The following is a 15,851-nucleotide window of genomic DNA, read 5'->3' as shown; positions in this document are numbered from 1 at the left end:
ATTTAAAGAGCTCACTAGTGACTTGGCTCATCTGTTTGGCTGAACTGCCAGCTATCCAGCAAATACCAAGTCTAAGTCAGCCATAGCTGGGCCACAGCACAACTAATACCACTGTTCAATCTGAATAATGTCAATAAGTATTTGAGCACACCTCAAAACTCAGCTGGGATGAGAGATTGTGGTGCAGGAAATGATATAGCTAGCATGTCAAAATAAGGTTGGTGGTGGGAGGGGCCGGTTGTACTTTTTTGAGCCTCAGAAGTTCATTTAACACATTCTCACACACCCTAGATTTATTCACAATTTTCAATAGGCCTTAGGACATGATAACTTTTCAACAGTGTTATTAACAGTTATTAACAGCTATTATAAACAGCTATTGAAAAAGATTGACTTTTCAACCATGCCCTAGTGGGAACAGAAGGAAAGTGCTGCCAAGGGTGAGCAAAGACCTACACTGCCAATCGTCAATTTCACACATTGAATATTTGACAAAAAATAATTTGGATATATACTATTGATATAAAACCTATATATATACAGGTCTGGTACATACTGATAAATTTTTAATTTCTGTATAGCTTCTGAGACAATGGTGAGGTAAGAGAATATAATTATATTACAATCACTGGTCCTGTATAGAGTGGATGCTGCCCAGACATAGAATCTATATATTAAGCTATCTCACAGCTTCCATGGTCTTCATACCACTGCCTACACCTTCACCAGCAGTAATATTCACTAAGACAGACATACTTAATATATGAATTATGTGGCAAGTTTTAGAATAATAACATTAGTACTGCATAGTAGCTGTTGTGCTGTGAGCAGAGGGCCCTACAGCTGCAATCTACTAAATTTCTCTAAGTTCGTGGTAGCTTGCTAAAAATTATTTCTTATTGTGTATTTCAATGGTCTAATGGCTCAATATTTTGTGCACTATCATAAAAGTGTTAAATAAGTTAGTTGTGAGGCTGAGAGTTTGAATCCTGTTAATTTTTATGCTTTTCATATATATACCTGTTTGCCAAGGTCTGTGCCACAGTTTCAGATATAGCTCATATACTGAGAAAATGTATAGCATGCATATACAATGAAAATTATGGTATTGGCATTGTATATGTATAGTCAGTGTTGTTACTAACCCAGTTATAACTGGTTAAGAGGTTAGTTAAATGAATCTACAATTTTGGGAGGGTTAGTAGGGATAATGTACTAGGAGTGATTTGGGTTAATTGGGGGTCACCAAACTTTTAAATCATTATTATTGATCTCTCTAATTGTCTTAGTGCCAGTCTTTTGTGACTGCATTGCCTCTCTGAGTTTCTCTGATGGGTAGAGAGAAGTCCTGGCTATATGTGGCACAAGTAAAGCATTCACACAATAGAGTCAATGTTTGAATAGACTTATTTCAGACGAGAGAGCTGTCCGAACTTAATATTATTCGGGGGAGAAAGATCAACTACTCTAATAGTAGATAAAATGAGTCTTATATACTGTAGAGTAAGGAATAATTAGGAATATGAGAGAAACTATGGAAAGATGTTGCCTTGTAACGATGAAGGCTTTTTAGGAACACTGCATACGCCCTCCAGGTCCTTGTCATATCCCGTATTCCGGACCTACATCCGACAATATTCCCACGCCTCATCTGGACCTTCGGACACCCTATCCATGTCTCCAGTCCTCTATCCATCTGGATCCCTGCACCCCTGCACATCCACATCCACATCCACATCCACATCCCTTTACCTCCATACCTCAGCTAGCCTGCATCAGTCATCCTTTGTCCCATCACCCTAATGTCATATCCCATATATCCACGTGTCTCATCCGGACGTCCGGTCCGGTCTGATCTGATCCGATATACGATAAGCTTCCTAATTCATTCCTGTGCATATAACGTTAACACAGCCTATTCCTCTATTCGTTATTCCTTGTCCTCGGTATCTCGATTATACTTACTACCGGTATGCTTACTGATCCATTAACCTATGCTTCATTTCCGACTCCCACTTGATAACTTTGCTTATGCTTCATACATAGCCTCGGACGCTTGCTTACTGATCTTTCCGTTATTTCCTTAGTATATAAACTCTTGTATATGTCCTGTAGTTCCCCAGTCTGAATATCATATTAGTCCTCGCACTAGATCTCACTCTAAGTCCTCACATCAGTTCTAGTCTATCGACTTAGTCAATATCCATCTCGGGCCTAGGGAGAAATTCCCTAGGCCAGAGCTCTGCTTATCTGATCCCCGCTCATCCGCTCATCCGATCCTCCGAAGTTTCCGGACATTCGTCCGAAACTTTCCCGCAGTCCTCCGGACCTATTCTGCTTTGGACTTTGACCTTGCAGCCTTTCCTCTGTTTGCTTCTACTTAGGACTTGTCCTAAGTAGCCATTACACGTATCCGTATCAGGACGAAACCTCATCGTAATTTCCGGAAGTTCCTCCGGAACTTTCCCGCACTCATCCGGAAGTTACTTGCACTCGTCCGGAAAGTCCTTCCGAACTTTCCCGTGCATCGGACGTCCTTGGACTTTCTTCGGACATCATTCTGAAATTAAGGGCACATACTCGGGTAAGGGGTGCAGCGCACGAGCTGAAGCCAAGCCCCTTGGAATCAGTCCTACCCTTTGTGCACGGTCTTAACAGTCCTCTAAGGAGGACCTTCTGGTAAAATTCAGTAAGGAACTATTAAGCCTGAGGAGTGTGCACGGATTCGATGTTCATGGTACCCATAGCTGCTAGGAGAACGAGGAGGGTCACATCAACAGCAGTCAATAATCCAAGGAGGATGACACTACCAAAGAGCTCTTTGGCCGTGAAGCCGTGATGGTGAGCTTCAGCCTCTAAGTCCATCTGCTCAGACTCAGCAATGAGTGAGTCAATGTCAGCACCTAGGTCACCTGCAGGTTCTGCAGGGGGAGACATAGAGGCAGGAGATGGTAGAGATGGAGGAGGCGTGATAGACATGGAAGGGGACTGAGGAACCTTGAGAGGTTGCACCCTTGGTTGGTTAGGGCGACGGGCAGGACGGTTGTCTAGCGTCCGGTGTAGAGAAGATGGCACATGACGGTCAGTGAAGTGAGCAGCTTCTTGTTAGCGGTGTTGCTTGAGTTCGCAATCATGCCCATAAGAACGGGGGCAATAATCCTGGTCGCGGTAGCACTCAGAGCGGATGCGCTGCTCAAATGCATGGGCCTCTTTCCAGGTCGCAAGCTCTTTGGCTTGGGCCTCGGCCACGAAGAAGCAAGTGAATGCATTGAGGGTGTCAGAGTTGGGGTGGTCTGGTGGAGAGAACTGACCCCAATCTCTATGCCCCTCGCATTGACAAACAAAGCATCCTCTGGGATCATCAGATGCCATAGGAGGAGCAAGGAGTGGAGTTGCACCTGGAGGAACTGCAGTGAATATGGGAGGGAAATCTTCAACTATCTGAACTGCAGGGAATCTGAGTGCTGTAGGCTGGGCTGCCTAAACTGTGGGGAGTCTGGACGAGGTAGGCTGTTCAACTGCCTGAACTGCAGGGAATCTGGATGGAGGAGGCAGTACTTGCTGGGGGTTTAAGTACTCCTCACAAAGGCTAGATCCGAGTTGGGTACCTCTTTGCGTTTCTGATTTGACAAGGACGTGCTCTTGACGCGGGCGGCAATGATGGCATCGTGTGTGGCCATGGCCATGTCTTTCATCCGTTGAGTGAATACATAAACTCCAGGGTACTCACACTTCGTGTTCCAGATCATCGAAGGAGGCATCATTCCATAGACAAGCTTGAATGGTGGGGAATGTCGTGTCGCAGAACTTGCCGAGTTAATGGCGAACTCTATCGAAGGTAGCTTGATTGCCCAGTCACACTGATTAGTGGACATGCATTGCCTAAGCATCTGCGTGATAGTGCGATTGGTGTGTTCAGTAATACTGTCGGTCTGGGGATGAAAGGACGTAGACATGTGGAGTTTGGTCCTAGTGAGTTTGTGGAGGTGTTTCCAGAATATACTGGTAAACAGGGAGTCCTGATCACTTACGATCTGTGTCGGCATTCCGTGCAGTTTGTATACCAGGTTAAACATGACTTCCGTGATGTCACGGGCATGGTACATTTGCCTTGTTGGTGTGAGGTGTACCATAGCTGTTATGTGGTCAATAGCAACCAAAATTGTATTGAACACACCATTTAACATGCACAATTCGGAGAGTGGGCCAACAAAATCAATTCCAATCCACCTGAGTGACACCTGTTCCCACACTTGTTAGTAACATATATAGTATAACATGTTTGTTACGAATGAGGGGGGTAAACCTACACTGCAGTACTTCAGCGATAGCTGCAGTACTCAGCAGTGACTTCAGGAATATCAAGAGGCAGGTAAATTAGGATATAATATAAACAGGCTATTGATTTGTCATCTCCCCGGTGGCAGGTACAACACTGCTGCTACGCCTTCTGATGGTTCCCACGCCTCTCTCTTTCACCCTCCACATCATCCTCGATGACGTGCTCGCTATCCCGCTCATTCCTGGTCCAATTCTGGCCGTTCTTTTTGTTTTCAGGCCCCTGGTGGACGTCTGATAGCTCTTTCGACATCCTTCACATTCTGTGGCTCTCTTTTCCTTCTCATTGCCCTGGATAATCTCTTGCCAGGAGCTACAAGGTATGTTGCCATCCCTACACCTTCTGATGCCTCTAACGCCTCTCTCCTTCACCCTCCACATCGTTCTCAACGACGTGCTCGCTATCCTGCTTGTTTACAGTCCAAATCTCTGCCTTCCTTCAATGCTCATATTCTCAATGGACGTCTGATGTCATCGTTGAGATCATCTGTGGTTCTCACGTGGGTCCTTTTGGTCTACGCCATCATTACTCCAACCTCGTGTTGATCGGTCTTTGCTGCTGCTTGCTTTTACTCTTCATGCGACATGTCCTTGCCCAGGTTCCACACTACCACCATCATGGTCCCCCCGAGAAAACGGATGTCAACATCTTCGAGGGTCACCATGACTCTTCTCAGTAGTTCTATGGATCTTTGTACTACCAGATCGTCACTCTCTCAGATACGAGATTTGCGGCTTCGTAGGGAGCAAGAACAGCACCAGATTCGAGGTATGACACTTATTCTCACGTTGGTCTCTTGCTCACTATCATCAGACAATTCTCGACGTATGCAGGAGCTGCCCGCTGAAGCCCAGTTGGAGGCTGGGCATGATTCCTTGGAGACCATGGACTTTGGAGACGAGATTGACAATGGCAGAGATGAGTTCACTGAGGACAAGCCTGTGGGTGGCCCCCTTCTATCTGAATTTTTCAAGACATGCTCTCAAGAACAATACATATTTTTTCCCCCTCTACATGGTATCTAATGTTTATCTCTAGGGAGCCTCGTGTATGCAGGCGCATTGATGTGCGGACACGAACACAACATCGCCAGCATGCCAATGCTGCTTGGAAGGAGCAGATGCCCATCCTTGTCAATGGCTACTTGGTGTGGAGACATAGAGCACCAACCGTTGATGACAATACCATTGTGTCTAATATATTCCATGTTGACGCTGTTGGAATTTCCGGTGAGGTTTCATTCCCCCAATACATGTCCCCTACTTATGCTCAATCACACATTAAAAGGTTTTGCATGTGCTATCACCATTCAATAGCATCCTAATGAACCAGCGAACGCAGCTCTCCTCTGCATGGGACTTTTGGGGTGCTCCCCACTACAACCGACTATCGCTATTCACATCGAGTGCCTTGAACTATATCACCAAATACAACGTCGTCAGTCCTCATTTAGTATCCAAGCAATTACAAAGGTTTTGTGCACACTTCATAATGTAAGAGTTGTAGGGTGTTATGTTATGATGTCGTACTCACTTACTATACAGATTACATATTTTTGACAGCTTCGCGATCAATTTTCTGATGCGTTTGATATCTATCTGCAAATCTTGCAGGAAATTCAGGGTCGCGTTGACCAGATCTTGGGCAAAGATCCCAATACCTGGCAGATCAATGGTGCTTGTCCTTCCTGCACATTTGTCATATCCCGCATTCCGGACCAACATCCGACGACGTTCCCACGCCTCATCCGGACCTCCGGACCTCCTGTCCATGTCTCCAGACCCAATCCTCTATCTGTCCGGATCCCTGTACTCCTGCATCTGATATCCGGATGCCAGATCTGATATCCACATCTCCGGATCTCCGGATTTGACCTATCTGTCATGTCCGAACCCAAACCTTAAATCAGCGCCCATCCCCTTATGGTAATCACCTGTCTCTGGACTTCCGAACATCCAGATCCGACCCACATCTATCTTCCTTGCCTTTTCCCTTTGTATGTTCCTTCTCAAGTTAGTGTCATATCCCGTGTTCCGGACCCGGACCTATCACGCATTCATCTCCGGACATCCGGATCCGACCCGCATCTATCTTCAGTGCCTTATCCCTTTGTATGTTCCTTCTTGAGTTAGACTTCCTCATTTTCCGTACCTCGTTTCATTTCCGGCTTTATTTTCCTATGTCTTCATCTCTGTCTTCATTTACTATTTTCCGATAGACTAGTGTTTGACTTTTCTACATCCTCCGTCCACAGCCTCGCATAGCTTCGGACTGCGCTGACTGACTCTCCATTAAGTCCTCTGTAGTATATAAACTCTGTAGAATCTTTGTACTTCCTCAGTCTGAATATTACACATATTAGTCCTCGCACTAGTCTTCACACTAAGTCCTCGTAACAGTTCTATTCCTCCGACTTAGTAATCATCCATCTCAGGCCTAGGGAGGAATTCCCTAGGCCGGAGCTCCGCTCCTCCGCTCCTCCGCTCCTCCGCTCCTCCGATCCTCCAAGTTTCCGGAACTTTCCCGTGGTCCTCCGGACCTATTCTACTTCAGACTTTGTCCTTGCAGCCTTTCCTCTGTTTGCTTCTACTCAGGACAAGTCCTGAGTAGCCATTACACATATCCCCGTCAGGACGAAACTCCATCGTAATGTCCGGAAGTTCCTCCAGAACTTTCCCGCACTCATCCGGAAGTTACTTGCACTCGTCCGGAAAGTCCTTCCGAAGTTTCCCACGCTTCTCCGGAAGTCCTTCAGACTTCACTGGACTTTCTCCGGACTTCATTCTGAAGTTAAGGGCACATACTCGGGTAAGGGGCGCAGCGCACGAGCTGAAGCCAAGCCCCTTGGAATCAGTCCTACCCTTTGTGCATGGTTTTAACAACATTCAAGGTAACACTCCATTCTCAAATATGTAGATATGATTACATGGGAATTTTACAGCAACCAAATGAGTCAATCCTGTCACCAGCTCGGCTTCACGCAATGGACGGCAATTTCTCCGCAAAACGATTGGACGGCTCAGGATCAGCTGATCCACGACTATTTCAGAGCCAATATTTTATTTCTGAGGCTGAGGTAGACCAATTCAAGGATGACGTTCAACGTTGAACTACCTCCACGGTAGACTCAACAATATCGAGTGCTTGCACAGAGAACTGACTGCAGCCAAAGCTGTGGACGACGATAAAATTACTGTGTTTGACCAGACTGGGATTTTTCTTTAAGCGTCACGGGCTCATCGAGTGTGTAGCTGAGATGAAGCGTAGTGGTGAACTGTACGTGTTTTAACTCTCATTTGTACTATGCTAATTGTTCACAAACAGTGTGAAATATGGTCTTGCCACAGTCAATAGACTGCTTGATGTCTGCGGCGCAGATCAGGCTATCGGACACGACATCGCATGCTCATCTCGCAAAACAATTGCGACAAGCTCTATCAGAGCCAAGGCAGCTGAACTAAATCTACAGGTTGTTGTAAATGCCTTCCACAGCTTTTCTCATGACCCTGCTGTCAGCTTCAAAATCACCCTTTATATCTCAATGGCCTAGGACTTGAAGACCTCGAGACTTGTGAACACATCTTCGCTAGTTCAAACAGTGCTGCAGTCTTGATCAGACATGCGTCATACTTCCATTGGATGCAGTTCCTTGACCTCCACTTCGATCAGTGGGACATGGACAGGTACTTTGACCTCAGTATGTCTTTTTGAGCGCCTAACAGCAATGGTTTCTGACAATTCCAGGCACATTTCTGTGCAATAACTATGTTCAAGCTCTTCAGATCATCAAGACCAACACACCCGTCCTCGAGGAATTCAAGCAGCTCCATAATCTTACGGATGCGGACTTCATAAGCTGGCGCAATGAGGAGCGTGATTACCTCAGCGAGGTTGCTACAGAACCTACTTCAGATACAATCACAGTGGCTTACGTTGAACAGCTTGAGAAGCTTCAATATGCAGAGTTTGTCTTTGCACCCTGTTTATTTACTTAGTTCTCATCGCATATTTTAGAGCAATTTATGGCCATCTCACTTCTGTACCTTTTCTGACGTACACTCCTGCAAATTTCACTCGCACCTCTGGGCTCAATGCCACTGCTCGCAACAATTCCAGAGCATTTGAATCTGAACATGCATCTGCGCTACACAAATATGAGCTGCAATTGAATGTTGTTGAAGACTTCGAGCATCGTCACAGCATTATGGAGTGGTGGCTACTGCATGACCCAAAATACGTGCAAGCAATTAGATATTCTCAGGAACGTCAATTTATTCATCCAGTTGAGGAATTGGAGGGCTTAGTTGTTCAGCGTCTTTTTGAGTTATCAAAGGCTAATCTTGCCGGCACTGGTAGGTGCTTACTGGACATTGAAATAAGTGATGTACTCATGGACTACTGCAGGCTACAAGATGCGAAAGTATATCTCAAAGGCCATCACACAACGTTCAGCTGCCATCCGAACGGCTTTGGAGAAGTACAATAGACTTGCACCCTTACAAAATCCACCATGTCCTGTACTCGACTATTCCGAAATTGTCAGATATGCATCTCTTGGTGAATTCTCGATTCTGAAGCACTCACACCACAATATCCTTACAAAACCATGGACTGTATCTGCTAATCGCAAGATGGCTGCGAAGTATTTCAAATTGGTACAATCACACGAAGAGATTGTATGGCTCAATGTCGAGATCAAACGCTTACAGAGTTGGGTCGAGCACGAGGACAGGACCATGTTGGAAGCTATTGATTCACTCCTCGCTGATGACCCAGATTCTTCACTCATAGCTGAGCTGAAGACATTGTATGCCAAGCGCCACCATATCAACAACAACCATTGCAAGCGACTCCAACAAATTTACGCACTCGACAGATACACAGGTGAATGTCTTCCTACAGACCACACAGTCATTGCACCCAATGGAGACAGAGATGACGAGGGTAGCGTGAATGGTCCTGAAGATGATGCTATGAACGAGGAGGCCATGAGACTTGAAGATTTAATGCCGCATTCTTTGTAACTTTCGTACTGTTAATTCTATGTCACATTGCTTTGATTATAGATTCCTGTGTCCTACCATCCATATTGGCATTGCAAACTCTGTTATCGAAAACTAAGACTTTAGAAGCAAGTTGAGCTCTGCGCTGACCCTTTCTAGCACATTTAATTGAGCCCCATTTGCAAATCTTAATTGAGCTTGAGCTGGGAGACTGATACTACTCATTATAACTAATTTACATGATAATCCAGATGGTTAGGGACAGGATCCAGCTCAACAGGGAACAAGCAAGGTGACATAGACAACATTGAGTAAAACAACAGCGAAGTGAGCACAGTCAAGAAGTAAGATGAGTCTGTTTGTTTGGTAATCAGTGTCGCACTTACCAAACAAACAGACTCATCTTACTTCTTGACTGTGCTCACTTCGCTGTTGTTTTACTCAATGTTGTCTATGTCACCTCGCTTGTTCCCTGTTGAGCTGGATCTTGTCCCTAACCATCTGGATTATCTTGATCTTCAAGGAGAAATTGTAAGTTTATCATGTAAATGATTCGAGCTACTGTTGAATCTGTTTTTCAAGAAAGATCACTTCAATATAAAACTATCAGTAGCATTCGAGTTCTTAAAGAAACCAGGACACTTTTGCACATTCTCTCACATCGTTACCGCTGTTTGGTCTTCTTGTCCTCTTGAGACCGAGGCTGAGGTGGCCACAGTGACCATTATCCATGATGTCTTGCTTAGTCGGCTTGCGCCACTTGTCCGTCAGCGCTGGTTCTGCTGGGATAAGGTCAAAATACCCGAAAGAATGCTTCAAAGTATGTATGATTCACTTGCAGCTTGGATAAGTTTGTTTTAACAGTTGTGCGGCAGGAATAGCAGCATTAGACCAAAATTCTATCACTTCCTCTGAACATGTCCAACCAGATGGTTTCGTATTTCCAAATCCCTCAAACTCACTCAATGTTCTCCACTCTCATCAGACTCCTGACGACAGTATCACGTCTTTCACATCCAAGTCATTTGACTTCACATCTTCGTGGTCTAACACCATCCATTCTAGTGACTCAACTCTCCCTACATTTGGCAGCCCAAATTTCACTTCTACGCCATTCCCTCGACCACCTGCACTTCCTGTGTTCAAGGGCCATGATCTCGCTGAAGCAAGCGGCACCCTATGCGTGTCACACAGCCTAATGACACTGGTTATCGTGTCCGTATACTACCAGGCAGCACGAGTTCCCTCACGATACCATCACGCTCTTTCGTCTTAGCAACCCAGCCGCCAAGTGCTGCTGTGAAACATGCTACTGTAAAACGTGCTACTCATATGACAGAAGATCACATTCTTTCAGGTGGTCCGAGTCCCCTTATGCCACCATCACGACCTTTCGTGCCCACATCCCCTGCTGTAAAGAAACTAACGGCTCAACCAACTTCTTCTGATGCGAAGGAATCACGCAAATGCCACAATGTGGGTGTTCTGACCCTGAGAAATGCCCTGACACTAACGGATTCTGACAGGAAAAAAAAAACAGCTGGTCGGTGATGGGACGGGAAATGCAGTGCAAATGAAAACCATGTTGCACGGCCGTGAGGACAGAGTATCAGTAACTAACCACATTTACCTCATAACATCTGATACAGGTCCTGTTCGGTCGACTCGCAATGTGGGTTATGACTGTATCTGTGGTGAGATTGACAATGCACTTGTTGGCCTTTCCCTTCACCACAGTACTATGAGCGAGATCTGGCGCTGCATCCAGCAGGTTGAGGGATACCGAACAAACAGTTGGAAGGCCATACTTGTGAAGCTTGATATCCCAGAAGAATGCCATCACAACGTGCTTCAAATTATGGCTAGTGCAAGTTATGACCGTAAACTTGGTGAGTTCCACCCATTCGGACTCTGTTTCAACCTCACTAACCTTCAATTTAGTCTAGACTTAGTTGTTTTGCTTCGCTCCATTCTCGTGTATGTTCTAGCGACATTGATTATTTGGACCACTCATATTGCTTCATTCACAATACTTCGCTTCACTTCATGTATTTGTCCCTGGGCTTGAAATGTATAAAATGTTGCTGCCATTCATTCCTTGAGTTAATTCCGATTCAATGGCTCCTCATCCGACTCCTAAATTCGTCGAGTGTGCGCGCAACTGACGGTGACCCAAAAGGCTCAACAGCGTGCCCATGACATTGACACTGCCAAGGAGTCATATGAAGCAGAGGCTGCTGACATAGCACAAAAACATGGCCGGTGAGTCTCCATCATAAATATCCTATTGCTGATAAATATTAATTGTCCTGTAGATCAATCAAGTGGACCAGAAACCAACTGTTTCTTCGCAGTCGCATGCTGCAGAAGACCAGAGGTGTTAACTCCTGGAACGCATTTGTCAAAGCCGAACTCAAGGCTGAAAATGAAGGTTAGTGTACCAATTTAATTTACGAAGTAACACTGGTGCTCATGAATCTTTCCTTAGGCATAGGCAGAGGTGATCGCACAAAACTTACAGCCTTCATTGCAGAAAATAAGGCCACATTACTCCGAGATTATCGCAAGCTAACCTTCACTGAAAAGCAAGCTTACAATGCTTGTGTTCTCGAGGATCGCCAAGCAAAGAACTGTACTGCACGTGTGAACCCAAAGGCCATCAAACATGATGTGAATGCAGCATTCACATTCATGGATTGTGAGGTATGTCGTGCTATTTTGATTATCCTTTCACTTCTCTCGCCACCACTGTGGCATCTCTCGTATATTTGTTTGCCCTCTGTGGCATCTCTTGTTTACTCGTTTGTCTCCGCCATCTCCGCCATCTCTTATTTATCCATTTACCATCCGAGACACACTACTAATGTAACTGAAATTTATTCTCAGTGGATGGCTCTTCATGCACGCACTGGTCTGGAGGGGTTTTATGTGGCAGTACGCGGCAGAATTGAAGATCTCGCAGAACCGAAGATATTTTTTACAGAGAAATCTCAAAAGTTTGTTCGGGATGTCCTAGGCATTGAGCCACAGCATCTCGGACTGAAGCTGGAAGCATTCGTGATTAACAAGCTTGGTATGTTGTCTTTGCCTTCATCTTGTAGCCTACTGATTGTCCCAAAGATGAACATGTAACACTTAACCGTCAATGGCCGCTCAATAAACTCATTAGTGAATGCCATGAGCTTATCCAAGATAACCTAGGTATGTGCTTCGTGGTGTCACCTCGTGCCATCACTAACATAATTCATTGAAGAATTTATCTTAATGGAGAAGAATATGTCAGGCAAAGTCAAAATGAATTACACGAACTACAAGCGCGCTATAGTAGAACGTCACGGTGTTGAGCTAACTAAATGGCCTTTACCAGTGGGGGTGAAAAATCCCTCTAAGGTTGGTGGAAGAGCCCATGTTCAGGCTTTGTTGAATGCTCTCAAGTCTGAATCGTGCAAGTGGGTCTCTTTCTCAGATGAAGAGCTTGTCAAGAGGATGAAGGATAACCGGGCTCAGCATGCACATGGGGAACAAGTCTATGTACAAAGGAAAGCCAGGGCTCGTGTTTCACAACCTAAGAGCAAAGGCACTGTCAACACCGATGATGAGTCAAGCTCAAGCTCAAGTTTGAGCTCAGACTCTAACTCTAACTTAGACTCGGACTCGGACTCGGACTAGGCGCCTTCTAGACACATCAATAGGATAGTAATGGTAACAGTACTAGGCGCCTTCTAGACACATGAATGAATAATAGAAGCTCATTTGATTAAAAAAAGTTTCACGTCACATTAAGAAGGCCATGATGGCGGTAGTGTGGAACCTGGGCAAGGACACATCACATGAAGAGTAAAAGCAAGCAGCAGCAAAGACCGATCAACGAAGTTAAAGTAATGATGGCACAGATGAAAGGACCTGCGTGAGACCATAGAGGATCTCAAAAATGACATCAGATATCCATTGAGAGAATGAGCATTGAAGGAAGGCGGAGATTTGGACTGTAAACAAGCAGGATAGCGAGCATGTCGTTGAGAACGATGTGGAGGGTGAAGGAGAGAGGCGTTAGAGGCATCAGAAGGTGTAGGGACGGCAACATACCTTGTAGCTCCTGGCAAGAGATTATCCAGGGCAATGAGAAGGAAAAGAGAGTCACAGAATGTGAAGGATGTCGAAAGAGCTATCAGACGTCCACTAGGGGCCTGAAAACAAAAAGAACAGCCAGAATTGGACCAGGAATGAGCGGGATAGCGAGCACGTCATCGAGGATGATGTGGAGGATGAAAGAGAGAGGCGTGGGAACCATCAGAAGGCGTAGCGGCAGCATTGTACCTGCCACCGGGGAGATGTCCGGGGAGATGACAAATCAATAGCCTGTTTATATTATATCCTAATTTACCCGCCTCTTGATATTCCTGAAGTCACTGCTGAGTACTGCAGCATAGGTTTACCCCCCTCGTTAGTAACAAACATGTTATACTATATACGTTACTAACAAGTGTGGGAACAGGTGTCACTCAGGTGTTCCAATCATTTCCCATGGCCACATCGGGACCTCAAGAGGTTTGAGGAGGCCATATGGGTGGTCGTTAGTGGCTTTTGATGTTTGGCATGTTTGGCAAGACTCATAGAAGACTTTCACATCACTTGCTATCTCTTTCCACCAGACGTTCTCTTGTAGATAGATGAGGGTCTTCGCGGAGCCTAGGTGGGCTAATATTGAGTGTGTGTGTGATATGAGTACCTTGCAAATGTGCTGGTCTCCAATACAGATGTCTGGGATGCATAGGATTCACTGGTTATCATGCTTAAGGAATATCCAGTCATTACTTATCTCAAAATTCTTAAAACTCTGAGGTTGATCTAGCATTTTGGAGAAGAAGCTGTCTTCCTTGTATCACCCTGCTATCCTTTTGTGTATGTCGGTGGAGGGATCACCAAGAGCAATGATGGACATCAGAGTAGGCAGGGATTCTGAGAGAATGTCTCTTGCGGCTGTTTCAGCTGGGTCTGAATTGTTGGCTTCTGACCTTCTTTGATCAGAAGTCTGGGCCATGACATCATTTACATCATTGGTCTGGGTGCCGACATGCTACATCAGGTTCTTGGAAGTATCCGAAATTACCTGGTTCTTTGGGTCTGTCTGGGCAGTGACGTCTGAAGTCATGTGACTTTGTGGGTGTTTGTTTGCCTTAGAATCTTTCTGCTTTGTCCTTTGTTTTCCCTTTACTAACCTGCCCTCCAGTGATTCAGCTGGGGCTCTACCCAGCTTTAGAGTCACTTTATTGATCCTACTTGCAGGTGCATACTCAATCCAGTTAGTTGGCTGATTAATCCCTTGCTCAGGTACATCATTGGCCTCAATGGCTGCACCTGGCATTACCACCACATCCAGCAGTTCCCTGTCAGTCACTTCAAGTTGGCTGTCATCAGCACCACTTCTGGCCACATGTTGTTGTGCGATGCGAGCGGATCGTCTTGCCTCTGTCGCACCTAGGAACAGGGGAGTTCCAGTGTAGACCAGCGCCATCACAAAATGTAGGAGTAGTGACTTAGGTATATCGTCCTCTTTGACGCTAACATACTCACTGGCTGAACGCACAGTGCCTTTAGGTTTATTGCTATACATTCATGATAGGGCATTGGCTAATATGTTGTCCTCACCAGGCAGGTACGTGATCTCGAAGTTGAACTTGCTGAGCGCTTCTAACCAGCGCGCTTGTCTAGGGGAGAGCTTCAACTGGGTGGATATCCATTCGAGGCCTTTGTGGTTGGTGAATATCCGAAACTTCAAGCCAATTAGTAGGTGTCTAAATTGTTTCAGTGATTCGACAATCACTAACAATTCCTGTTCATGCACTGGATAATTCTGCTGCGCAGAGTTAAACTGTCTGGACCAAAAGACCATGACACCAGCAGTCTTTGGATTCAACCCTTGCGACAAGACACCACTCGCACCAGTCAGCGATGCATCAGTGGTCAAATTGATGGGTAGAGTGTTGGCAATCGCATTGGGAAGGTCGATGGCTTGTCGATGAACGTTACAGTGAGTTTCCACACAGGCTTTCACAAGATTGAATGCCCATTGATCGGTGGGGTTCCAGGACCATTTGGTGGTTTGTGCTGCCACTTTTGAGAGATGCTGCATATCCACGCGCACTCCCTCACACCCAGAGGCCAAGTAACCAACCAATCCGATAAATTGCATAAGGAGCTCCTTCGAGGTAGGTGTCTTCCAACTCACAACTTTATCGACCTTATGAGGGTCAAGACAGATACCAGCATCATCAATAACGTGACCCAGAATGCAGAGTTCCTTCTGGAATAGTTGCATCTTGGTTCACTCAGGTAAAATTGGTGCTCTCATAAAGTGTCTATAACGATTCTAACATGTTTAACATGGTCCTCCGCGGTGTCTGAGTAGATCACAATGTCGTCAAGGTACACGACCATAAACATGCCTATGTATGGGCCAAATATATGGTTCATTAAAGACTGGTACATTGCCCCAGCATTGCAGTCCC

General features: G+C 45.5%; 3 protein-coding genes across 3 annotated transcripts; all 3 read left to right on the top strand.

Annotated features, from left to right (window-relative positions):
- Window positions 1–4,453: 4,453 nt before the first annotated feature.
- Window positions 4,454–5,364, top strand: HD556DRAFT_1448610 (uncharacterized protein; the record flags this gene model as incomplete). The annotated part of the gene is made up of 4 exons (XM_041307456.1): window positions 4,454–4,501; window positions 4,558–4,877; window positions 4,938–5,107; window positions 5,153–5,364. The coding sequence occupies 4 exons, from the start codon at window positions 4,454–4,456 to the stop codon at window positions 5,362–5,364; spliced, it is 750 nt and encodes a 249-aa protein (XP_041154932.1).
- Window positions 5,365–7,595: 2,231 nt separating this feature from the next.
- On the top strand, window positions 7,596–9,363 carry HD556DRAFT_1448609 (uncharacterized protein; the record flags this gene model as incomplete). The annotated part of the gene is made up of 6 exons (XM_041307455.1): window positions 7,596–7,615; window positions 7,664–7,814; window positions 7,856–8,036; window positions 8,084–8,303; window positions 8,354–8,691; window positions 8,744–9,363. The coding sequence occupies 6 exons, from the start codon at window positions 7,596–7,598 to the stop codon at window positions 9,361–9,363; spliced, it is 1,530 nt and encodes a 509-aa protein (XP_041154931.1).
- A 2,295-nt stretch (window positions 9,364–11,658) lies between these two features.
- On the top strand, window positions 11,659–13,011 carry HD556DRAFT_1246560 (uncharacterized protein; the record flags this gene model as incomplete). The annotated part of the gene is made up of 5 exons (XM_041298620.1): window positions 11,659–11,773; window positions 11,831–12,092; window positions 12,195–12,415; window positions 12,463–12,543; window positions 12,596–13,011. Coding segments are annotated over 5 exons (1,095 nt in total), but the record flags the coding sequence as incomplete, so codon positions are not given.
- Window positions 13,012–15,851: the final 2,840 nt, after the last annotated feature.

This window comes from Suillus plorans, assembly GCF_016647745.1.
Source record: "Suillus plorans strain S12 chromosome Unknown HD556scaffold_77, whole genome shotgun sequence".
NCBI classification, from domain to species: domain Eukaryota; kingdom Fungi; phylum Basidiomycota; class Agaricomycetes; order Boletales; family Suillaceae; genus Suillus; species Suillus plorans.
This window is presented reverse-complemented; position numbering and strand designations above follow the sequence as displayed.